At 57.5% G+C, this 10,972-nt stretch overlaps 2 protein-coding genes across 4 annotated transcripts in view; one reads left to right on the forward strand and one right to left on the reverse strand.

Moving 5' to 3' along the window:
- SMARCD3 (SWI/SNF related BAF chromatin remodeling complex subunit D3) overlaps positions 1–3,458 on the forward strand; it is a 27,907-nt gene extending 24,449 nt beyond the window's left edge. For both annotated transcript variants that reach the window (XM_074315115.2, XM_074315114.2), the window contains 9 exons: positions 49–171; positions 407–502; positions 682–783; positions 1,007–1,168; positions 2,080–2,177; positions 2,334–2,469; positions 2,736–2,858; positions 2,975–3,076; positions 3,266–3,458. In XM_074315115.2, coding sequence (XP_074171216.1) covers positions 49–171; positions 407–502; positions 682–783; positions 1,007–1,168; positions 2,080–2,177; positions 2,334–2,469; positions 2,736–2,858; positions 2,975–3,076; positions 3,266–3,319 — 996 coding nt within the window. In that variant the 3' untranslated portion in view covers positions 3,320–3,458. The remainder of the gene's footprint in view (positions 1–48; positions 172–406; positions 503–681; positions 784–1,006; positions 1,169–2,079; positions 2,178–2,333; positions 2,470–2,735; positions 2,859–2,974; positions 3,077–3,265) is intronic.
- Positions 1,671–9,251, reverse strand: CHPF2 (chondroitin polymerizing factor 2). 2 transcript variants are annotated; one of them, XM_019712820.3, is made up of 5 exons: positions 7,471–9,251; positions 6,448–7,012; positions 5,638–5,820; positions 2,730–5,035; positions 1,671–2,457 (listed from the first exon to the last, which is right to left on the reverse strand). In XM_019712820.3, the coding sequence occupies exons 1-4, from the start codon at positions 7,725–7,727 to the stop codon at positions 3,728–3,730; spliced, it is 2,313 nt and encodes a 770-aa protein (XP_019568379.1). In that variant the 5' UTR covers positions 7,728–9,251; the 3' UTR covers positions 1,671–2,457; positions 2,730–3,727. The 2 variants fall into 2 exon arrangements, with proteins under 2 accessions (XP_019568379.1, XP_074171214.1); XM_074315113.2 differs by lacking the exon at positions 1,671–2,457 and having other exon boundaries at positions 3,587–4,933; positions 7,471–9,223.
- Between the last annotated feature and the right edge of the window lie 1,721 nt (positions 9,252–10,972).

Genomic DNA, 10,972 nt, shown 5'->3' on the forward strand with positions numbered 1-10,972 from the left:
AGGCGGGGGCATCCATTGTTCACTCTGTGGGACACTCTATTTCGACAGCAAAAGCGGAAGCTGCGTCTTTATATCTCCAATACCTTTAACCCTGCAAAGCCGGATGCTGAGGATTCTGATGGCAGCATCGCTTCCTGGGAGCTGCGGGTGGAGGGGAAGCTCCTGGATGACGTACGTCCTGGCCCAGGTCTCTCCAGGTGTCCTGGGGTGGGTATGGGGCTGAGCTGAGGACAGAGCTAGACGTTTGCAGAGAGGGTCAAGGAGTCAGCCCTGGCCAGGGCTGAGTGACCTAGAGAGACATCTGTGTGGAGGCCTGCTGCTCTACCCGACCAGCCCCACCCACGCCCTGCTCATCTGCCCCCACGGTCCCTGTTCTGCCCCCACGGTCCCTGTTCCTCTCCCACAGCCTAGCAAGCAGAAGCGAAAGTTCTCTTCCTTCTTCAAGAGTTTGGTTATTGAGCTGGACAAAGACCTCTATGGGCCTGACAACCACCTCGTGGAGGTAAGACCCAGACCCCTCTGGCCCTGGAATCGCCGCCCATCCACAGGCCCCGGTCCCTGAAGAATCTAGACCACAGTCCCACCAGCTGCCCAGATTTGGATCAGGGACCCCCCTAGAGCCCCAGGCCCCACCAGCCCAGATGGGCCTGTGAGGTGACCCAGCTCTTTTGCCCTGGACAGTGGCACCGGACGCCTACCACCCAGGAGACAGACGGGTTCCAGGTGAAGAGGCCAGGGGACCTGAGTGTGCGCTGCACGCTGCTCCTCATGCTGGACTATCAGGTCCGAGCCAGCCCACCCCTACACACGAGACCCTCGGCCCCCCACACCCTTTCTCTTAGGGCGGGACCAGGCCTCCCAGGAACGTATCCCAGGAGACCCCATTCTCCTCCCTACCCCCCTTTTCCAGAAGCATGTTTACAAGGAGCCCCCATCCCGGTCCCACGCTGCCTGGCCCTGAGCTCTTTCCACTCCCTTTCTCATTTTCATGGTCACCTTTTCCCAGCCTCCCCAGTTCAAACTGGATCCCCGCCTGGCCCGGCTGCTAGGGTTGCACACACAGAGTCGCTCCGCCATCGTCCAGGCCCTGTGGCAGTATGTGAAGACGAACAGGCTGCAGGACTCGCATGACAAAGAATACATCAATGGGGACAAATATTTCCAGCAGGTAGCCGGAACGTAGTGACCAGGGGCGTGGGGAGCAGGCAGAGTTACCAGTAGGGGACGTGCCTCTACTAAGGTAACACCACCCCTACCTTCTAGATTCCCAGGTATCAAAAACAGTACATAGTTACGGTCTCAGAGCCAGAGACCAGGGTCCTAGGCCAGGCCCTAGCATGACGCAGCTCTGTGTGGCAGCCCGTCCATTTTAGCCACCCCAGGTTAGGAAGATCTATACTCTCCAAGGCCAATAGCTTTGGGAATGTAATATTCTTGGCACTTGGAGTTGGATCCCCAGGTTCTAATCCTGGGTCTTGACTCCGGGTGAGTTCCTTAGCTATTTTGAGCCTTGTTCCATCTTTGCAATGGGGTGACAACACCTGTCCCATCTAACCCACTGGGCAGGTAGGGAAATCAAATTGTTGTGAAAGGGATTTGACAAACATTCTACCAAAGCAGAGATTACTGTTAATACACTTTAAATAAGTACAGCAGATAAACCCAAGGAGTAGAAAGAACAGCCTGTTTATTGAGCACTTACCACGTGCCAGGCATTGTTTCAAGCACTTGATGTGTATTGATTCATTGACTTCTCACCACAACCTTGGGAGAGGAGTACTGGTGCTATCCCCATTTTAGAGATGAAGAAACTGAGGTCTGAGTCATTAAGTACCTTGCTCAGGTTGCATAGTAAGTGCTGGAAGCAGGATTTATACCTAAGCAGGACAACCCAGGGCCCTGTTCTTAACTGACCTGCCGCCACCCTAGTCCCCGCCCTGTGAGCACTGAGGAATTAGACTTGCTCCTGGCTTCTTGTGGTCTTTCCAGAAGGAAGGATCTACAACTGCATTTATGTTCTTTTCAAGCACAGAAGAGTGCTCTCTCTCTCTCCCTCTCTCGCTCTCGCTCTCTCTCCAGATTTTTGATTGTCCCCGCCTGAAGTTTTCTGAGATTCCTCAGCGCCTCACAGCCCTGCTATTGCCCCCTGACCCAATTGTCATCAACCATGTGATCAGGTGAGGCCCCCAACTTGCTCCTAAGACCAGGGAATCATTGTGTCCTGCCCTCCCAGACCCTCCCATCCCTGTGCCCCCTCCCTCCCCCTGCATCTGCCCTGGGGCCCTTGGCCTGTGTGGGGGCAGGTGAACACCAAGGGCCGGACTTCCTGGCAGCGTGGACCCGTCGGACCAGAAGAAGACGGCGTGTTATGACATTGACGTGGAGGTGGAGGAGCCACTGAAGGGGCAGATGAGCAGCTTCCTCCTGTCCACAGCCAACCAGCAGGAGATCAGCGCCCTGGACAGTAAGGTGGGGCCAGAGCCCAGAGCTGGAGTGAGACTTTAAGCCAGAAACGACAAAGCACAGACAGAACAGACAGGAGCATGGGCCAATGGAGAGATGAAGGACGGGGCTCTTCCCTCCTTCCCGGGGACTGCAGAGGCAGGGGGAGCAGGGGACCCAAGGGGCTGCCCTTCAAAGGCACAGCAACAACCCTCCCCATGTGCCCCCCTCCGCCCTTCCCTTCTTCTCCCACATCACCACAAACAGGTGAAAGCGTCTCTTTCTACCTGTAGATCCATGAGACGATTGAGTCCATAAACCAGCTCAAGATCCAGAGGGACTTCATGCTAAGCTTCTCCAGGGACCCCAAAGGCTATATCCAAGACCTGCTCCGCTCCCAGAGCCGGGACCTCAAGGTGAAGGGGACTCGGGGAGCACTGGATGGAAGACAAGCATATCGGGAAGACAGTAAACGTTGTACGCGGGGCTGGAGGGGGTCCAGGCTCAGGCTGACCCCACTGCTCCCTCCCAGGTGATGACAGACGTGGCAGGTAACCCCGAGGAGGAGCGCCGGGCTGAGTTCTACCACCAGCCCTGGTCCCAGGAGGCTGTCAGCCGCTACTTCTACTGCAAGGTGTGGAGGGGCTCGTGCACCTCAGGCCCCCACCTCTCAGTCCGAGAGAAACCATGGCCCTCACCTGGTGGGAGCCCTCCCTGCTCCCAGATGCTGTTCCGGGTCAGGCAGGGGGAGGGCCAGGTGGTGGGAGTCGTGCTGTCACTCGCCAGCAACACTAACCCTGCTCCTGCTCTCACTTCTTTAAAGATCCAGCAGCGCAGGCAGGAGCTGGAGCAGTCGCTGGTGGTACGTAACACCTAGGAGCCTTGGGAAGGAGCAGTGGGCCTGGGCCCATGCCTGTGCCCTGGGGCTCGGCCGTCACCCCTCTGCCACCTGCCTGCCTGCCTGCCTGCCTGCCTTCAGGCGAGGCGGGGAACTGGATTAAAGGTCATTCATCTGATAGCAGCCGTGTGGTCATTGGCAAGTGGGAAGGAGGAGGAAGGGGAAGGCACTGGGTCCCCCTGGGAAAACTCCCCAGCCCCCTCCCTCAGCTTCTTCTTCTCACTCGTTTTCCCTAGACCTAAGAACACTTTGGCAGAAGACACTTTTAATAACATTTTCTTATTAAAAAAATACAGCAACAAGCTCTCCATCTGTCCATCCATCTTGCCTCGCCCTCCCGGGGCTGAGGCCGAAAAGGGAAGTGTGCACGGTGCAGGCCCCGGGGGGCTAGGTGCTGTTGGCCTGCTCCTGCTCAAACAGCGCCATGGCCAGCTGGGCGCGGCCCCCCAGCCCCTCCAGGTTGCTGAGGCGGCAGCGGTGGTAGAGTTCCTCGCTGAGCCGAGGGCTGCAGTCCCGCAGGGAGAACTTCTGCACCAGCCCTGGCTCCACGGCCCGGAAGAGGTGGAGCCCTGAGAACCGGAGGAACACATCCATCACCTCCAGCCCCTCCAGGGCTTCCTCCTCTTCCTGGCCTGCCAGTTCAGCAGCCAGCCGGGCACGGGCCGCCAGGTAGTCGGCGTTGTAGAAGCAGCCCTCCGCAGACGCATGGCGGTCAAACCTGCCTCCCACAGGAGCCCCCCGGGAAGGGTCAGCACCAGGAGGGGATGGGGGGTCAGGGCCAGCTCCCGGGGGCCCTGGAGGAGACCTCTGTGGTGCCAGCGCGGGGTTGAACTCCTGGAAGTGGACTGGAAAGAAGGCCTGCCAGCCGGAGATGGCATTCATGCGGCAGCGGTTCAGGACTTCGGGGCCCGGCCGCGTCCACACGGTGGTGAGAAAGAAAAGCGTGTCCACCGGGTGCTTCTTCGAGACCACGTCCATGAGCCGCACCTGGGAAGGCGCCTCTGCTCGCACAGCGAGCCAGGCCAGCCTCGTCCCAGGGTACCGTCGCTCCAACTCAGCCGCTGCGGCCTTCACCCCAAGAAATGGGTCCAGGGCCCCTCGGCCACCTTCCCGCGGCCCATAGACCAGCAACAGGGTGAGCAACGCGTGCTCTCGTGGTTCCAGAACGCTGGCCGCAAAGGCCTCGAGGAAAGCAGGGGCCACGGCGGCTTCGGCCACCAGGAGCGGCAGCACCAGCTGCACGCGGGTGGCCTCAGTGACATAGGGCATCGGCAGGATTTCTACCCGACTCAGGGGCCGCAGCAAGCTGACCCTGCGAGCCAGGGCCCGCCGGTGCCCACGCTGCGTGACGGCCTCCAGCAGCAGGTCCAGCGTGTACTCCATGCCCCGCGCTGGGTCGAAGCGCCGGTAGCCGTTGAGCAGCCTCTGCTTCTGGAAGCGCAGGCGGGGCTCATAGCGCCGATTCAGCTGTTCCACGGCCGTCTCCACAGCGTCGCCCACATCTGCCCGGCTAGCCCCTTGCAGTGGGCACTTGGGGGCCCCGTCTGCGCAGGAGAAGGTGTGCTGCTCTGTGAAGTAGTCCCAGCCAAGCACCTCAAAACGAGAGTGCGGTGTGAACGGGGCCGGGAGCCCCACGGGCCAGCTGAGCCCTGCCTCTCCCTCAGGGGTCAGCAGGGTCAGGTTCCGGATCTGAGCCTAGGGGGCGAGGGACGCACAGTAAGTGCCCATCTAAGTAGCCAGGACCCAGCCTGTCCTGGGCTCTGAGCTCTGGCCTGACTCTGCTACCCCTCAGCTAATCCTGTACTTGACATCCTGTGTGAACCGCGGTAAGCATCTGAAATGAATCACGCCCACTTCACACCAGTGCAGAGGAGGACGAGGGGGGCATGTGCTGTGGTGTGTGCACACCAAATACAAAGCTCGGCAGCCTCTCTCTCCCACACCCAAAGCACTGCCATCCTCCTCAGAACGGGACCTTTGCTTTCACCTGTACTCCACCTCTCACGACCTCTACAATCAACTAGGCAATTCTACCCTTGGGTTTCTTAAGGACAGTACTAGGAGTTCAGGGACTTTTGGGTTTTTGCCTCCTGGGTGGAAGGAGCTACTGAAGAGGAGCTACAACTATTCTAAGCAGTGTGCCAGGCCCCGGGCTCACAGTGCTCCTGCAGACCCTGTTCACTGCATCCACGTTGTGCCAGGAGCTTCTCATGATTCACCTGGACCCCAAGAGCCCCTTCTCCCTGGAGCTGTCAGTCTAGGTAAGGTCAGCCTCCCTCAGCCGGCTGCCTGCTCACCTGCAGCTGTTCTATTTCGCTGTACGCCCTCTCCAGCTCCAGGGCGCTGAAGCGCTTGTGTAGCCGATACATGAGGGTCCCCTCAGAGACAGGGTGCACGGCGAAGGCATTCAGGAAGGCCGGGCTCCCCTCCTTCTCGGGGTCTCTATTCTTGGCCAGTTCAAAGGAGCGATACTGCTGCCCCTAGAGGAACCAATCACACAAATCAATGCCCCACGTGGAGAGCTGTCCGTCTCAACCACCCGACCAAACTCAGCATTCAGCCCCATGACTGCTGCTGCCTGGAAGGGAGGAGGGAGCAGGAGCTCGCTCCCATGTCCCCTCAACCTTGGCCTTACTCTCACGTGACACTGGAGTTTCGGAAAGAGAATGCCCTCTTCCCCAAAGAACCCAACTGTTTCTCGGGGGAATGAAAGCCCCGAGCCAGCAAATACTCCCCAAACGCCCGTTTCATCCCCTCTGATTCAGTCCCAAAGACAGGGGGGCTTTCTCTAGAACAGTCTCAGATCCTTCATGACTGTGAGTGTGTCATGGGAGGGGGTGGAGGATGAGGGGCTATTGGGGGGAGGACAGGTGAATAGGGGGCACCTTTCTCTCGTGTTCACAGGGTCCCTGACAAGATTCCACTTTTGACAGCCCCAGGGTCTAAAAACAGCCCAAGGGGAGCAGGGGAGCCAGAGGAGCATCTAGTGGCTGGAAAGGGCAGAACAGCGGGCTGCTAGGAAGGGGCCCACGGATCCCAGCCTGAAGACCAATCCCTCCGTCCTACTAACTCGTCAGGGACCGGGACTGACTTCACAGGGCTGTTACCTGGTGCTGTGAGACACAGCCGATCCCCAGAGAGTCAATGAGGCAGCGGCCAAGCCACTCGTCAGGACGGGCGCTGAGAATGTCTCCTCGGCAGCCATCCAGGTGTGGCCGCAATCGCAGCAGGAGACTCCGTGACAACAGGTAGCCGAAGCCCCCGTGGCAGTACCGGGCCTGCTCGCCGGCACCAATGAACTCCTCTGCCCGGCCCAGGTACAGGTCTTGGTTGATGCTGAGGTGGCCGGCAAGGGCTGCCAGGCGCGGGGCCTGCACATACGTGTCGTCCTGCATGATGAAGAACCAGTCGTAGTCTCCTCCGAAGTGGGAGTGAAGATGGCGCAGGGTCTCTGACATGAGCCAGGCTGGCCGCTCGTCCCCGTGTGACACCACCTGCATCCCTGCCGGAACCCGGGCTCCTCGCTGCCCGGTGAAGTAGAGTAACCGAGGGAAGTGGTGGGCCACTGTGCGGTTCACGGCCACGGCCAGAGTGGACAGTGTGGCCCGGGAAGTAAGGACAGCCACCAGCAACCGCTCACGAGAGCCCAGCTCTGTCTGGATGTACCGAGTCCTGTGGAGAGAACGTGTGCCAGGGGTCACCTCCCTCACCTTTAGGAACCCAGCCCGTCCAGCATGTACACCCTCCAATGAATGAGTTGGGGGTGAGAAAAGAGAAAGGAAAGGCGTCCTTATCGATACTCATTAGCTCTTGGAGTGACCATCCTCTGAGTAGCCGACACTGGAATTCATTTTTTTTTTTGGGGGGGGGGCGTCTCGTAAGGACGGAATGGATGGGTTAGATGCAATTCCTGTCCTATTCAAGAATCTCCAACACTAATTTAATAGCAATGGGTGAGACGGTCTTAGACTCGGGAGGAGAGAAAAAATTGGAACAAATCATGATGGACAATAAGGCAAAGCATTGCTCCAAGGAGCCGGACACGGATCGCCAGCGAAGGCAGAGACGAGGCCTTCGAGCAGCCCTAAACTGGGCTCTGGGCCTGGGCTACACACACACACAGCTCTCACCTGAGCACCTTCTTGTAGGGCTTGCTGGGATCCCTGTAGTAGGGGACAATCCGGGGTCTGAAATCTTCATCACTTTGGTCCAGCCGAGTTCTTGAGTCCTGTGGCCCTCCTGCTTCCCCCACAGCCTCTACGCAGGGATCTTCTCCCTCACCCTGGATCCAGGACACCCGCAAGAGGCTCAGGCTGCATCCCAGAGACAGCCCGAGGATGAGGGGCAGTGCTGGCCGCAGCAGAGCCAGCAGGGAGCTCAGGCGCATGTTGGTAGGCCCTCCCGTGTGTGTGCCCCGAGGGCACAGCTTCCAGGATCAATCAGGCCAGTCGTTGGACTATAGTTTTAAGCAGGGAACCTGGGCTCAAGGAGGCCAGCACCAGAGCAAGGCGTGGTTGCTTCCCGGCCTGGCATCCCCAGGAAGCTGGACTGTCCCTTCACAATCCTGTCTGCCTGGTCTTCAGTTGTTGAGATGCCAGATCCAGCCCTCAGTCCGAATGGTAATAAACATTAGAATCAATTTCACCCACTAATGGATTATGGTCAGTCTTCCAGTAGAAAAGGGAGAAAACAAAACTCAATCCTGCCAAACCTAATGCAAAAAGGACTACACACATCTGTAGACTGGCTCTACGTCAAGAGCTATCAGCACGGGATCCAGAAGGGGTGGAGGGCAAAGCACATGCTCTATCCGAGCAGGGGCCCAACTAGAGGAGCCTGCCCAGGTAGACCTTTCCCAAGAGCGCCTGGCTGGGCACGTTCTCACTCCGTTTACTGAAGGAGCTGGTGACTGGCTACCGAAGGCCGGCACCTGGGAAGGGATCAGGGCCTTTCTACTCCACTCCCGAGGGGTAAGGAAACACGGCTAGAGTAACCCGTTCTCCCGGTCAGGAGTGGTCAGGAGCCCCTGGCATGGCACACAGACGTTCTGCCCACCAGAAGGAGCTGGCAGGTATGGTGACTCAGCACTGAGAGCCTCTCAGAGGAGCGCCACGGCTGATGGAGCCAGTTTTGCCCCGCATTCTCCTCCCAATCCCACCTGCTGAGAGGTTGGTGCTGCCCACCTCCCTCTGAGAGGAGACAAGAGGGAAGCAAATGACTCTGGCTGTGTAAGAGCGATTGGGTGTCTGGTTTTACCAGGGCCCAGGTACCCAAACCAAACCGGGAGGAGGAGAAGCAGCCAGAGGCGACGCAGGGATCCTCGGAAGCAAAACGGACGCTCAGCTATGTGACCGTCGCCAGGCCTGGCGCCCCTGCTCTGCCTTCAGCGACCCAAGACCAATTCTAGCCCTGGAAGGAAGGCTCAAAGAGACTTTTAGCCGTTGATCTCAAAACAGAAATAAAACGGGCTGCGTCACGGAGTTGTCGAGAAGGGGTGGGGGGAAGGGGTGTCGCGGCTGGGGGAGGAGGGCAAAGACGCCGTGCTCGGGCCCTGGGGGGGGGGCAGCAGCCCCGCCTGTGCCAGCGGGCAAGGGACAAGCAGGGCCACCCCGAGGCCCGCACACGGAGGCCCCCGCAGCAGGGCCAGGGACAGACTGATAAAAAGATGAGACCGACGCGACCGGCGACGCGACCGACACCGTTCCGGGGCTCGGGGGCGAAGGCGTGGGGGTGGGGCCTGATCCTGTGGGCGCGAGCGGCACCCCTGTCGCCCCTCGCAAGGGGCAGGGCGGGGAAGGGGGAACAGACCCCAGTGCTCGGCCGAGGCGCCCGCTCCGCAGTTGCAGCGGCTGCCACCTCACAGCCCGGCCAGCGCCTTCCTCTTCCGCTCGCTGTCAGTCCCCGTCTCTATGGTGACCGCATCCGGCCGCTCGTTCAGCCGCCGCTCTCTCTATGGTTGCCCCGCCCCTTCTCTGCACCGCCCCCCAGGCACAGGATGACGTGGAGGGCCCCCGCCAGCCACCCGCCACCTCCGGGATGAGCATGCATTCCACAGACGCCAATCCAAATGGACCCTGAGGTGCCCCGAACCTTCCACCCCAGCTTCCATCTGCCCTGGAAAAATAACACCCTCCCCCACAATGATCACGCTTCTGCCTCCTGTCCGACTTCTCCCAATGGGCTTCGAAACCCCGTCATCCACTGAGTTATTTCAGAACTGTTGTTGTTTGCCGACTAAATAAATTCCTGGCCTTCGTCGTGAGCACTGATGGTGGCCGAAGTGGGCAAGGGCACTGACCGCAGGGAGCTGAGAGTGGACAGACAGCCATTCAAGTCACACTGACATAGCAAAACTATAAACTTAGGTAGAAATTCCAAACTGTCATAAATACCGTTGCAGAAAAGCAAGGGCTCCAGTGGGAAAATATGACAGGAAGAATTAGACTGGGAAATTGGGAACGCTGAGATCCAAAGTTTCAGTAAGTTACCCAGACAAAAAGGGAAGAGTTTTCCAGGTAAAGAGCAGAGCAGAGAAGGCCCTGAAAGACGGAAGAGATTGGCTTAGAGAAGAAGGGGGAAGGCTAGGGCAGCTAGGGCCTGGTGAGAGAGGGGGAAACAGCCTAGGGGAGGCAGGCAGGGCCTTCTGACCACTGTAGTGGTCTCCCAACCGGATGGCATGTCCCTAGGGGGCAATTTAGAAGTGTACCTGGGGCAATTGTGTTGTCAAATGGTTGAGGGGAGGAGCCAAGAACGCAAGATATCTTGCATGTTGTAAGATAGTATCACACAAAACGGCCCAGGTGTTGGAGCTCCGTGTTCCTGACTCCGAAGGCTGCCGGTTCGATTCCCACATGGGCCAGTGGGCTCTCAACCACAAGGTTGCCGGTTTAACTTCCGCAAGGGAAGGTGGGCTGCGCCCCCTGCAACTGGCAACAACAACTGGACCTGGAGCTGAGCTGCGGCCTCCACAGCTAAGACTAAAAGGACAACAACTTGACTTGGAAAAAAGTCCTGGAAGTAAGTACACACTGTTCCCCAATAAAGTCCTGTTCCCCTTCCCCAATAAAATCTTTAAAAAAAGATAGTATCACACAAGAAAGAATTGTCTGTCTCACAGGGCTTTCAAATGTCCTGAACATTCATGTAAGGGGAAAAAACAGTGATAATTACTGATCCTTGAGCCTGTGTTTTATATATAAAAATGATGTGATTTTGCAGGATGGTAATATGTGCTGAGGTTTCAAGGACTGTAACTATCACGTAAATGGAAGGAAGATTGTACTCTGTTTTGTTCAGGAATTTACTATGAGTTACCATTTTGGAGAACTATATCATGGGTAGCAATGTCACTCATGGTGTTCCGTCTTCATTTGTACTGTCACATTCAAGGTGATCCCACCTATAGGAATAAGCATCTAATTATGTTTTCCAGCAGACTGAAATAACATTTTATTAGAAAGGATTTCCTTTTCTTTCTTCTGTTATGGTTAGGACACTACAATTTTTTGAAGTTTTTGTGTGTAGTTAGGTTATGTCGTCTATGAACTTTATTTCAAAACAGTAAAGGGGGTGTCACAAAAAATGTTTGTTATTAAAAGGGAGCATTGGAGCTGGTGGAGTTAAGAACCACCA

This window comes from Rhinolophus sinicus, chromosome 8 (assembly GCF_057876585.1).
Source record: "Rhinolophus sinicus isolate RSI-liver-muscle chromosome 8, RSI-T2T, whole genome shotgun sequence".
NCBI lineage: Eukaryota > Metazoa > Chordata > Mammalia > Chiroptera > Rhinolophidae > Rhinolophus > Rhinolophus sinicus.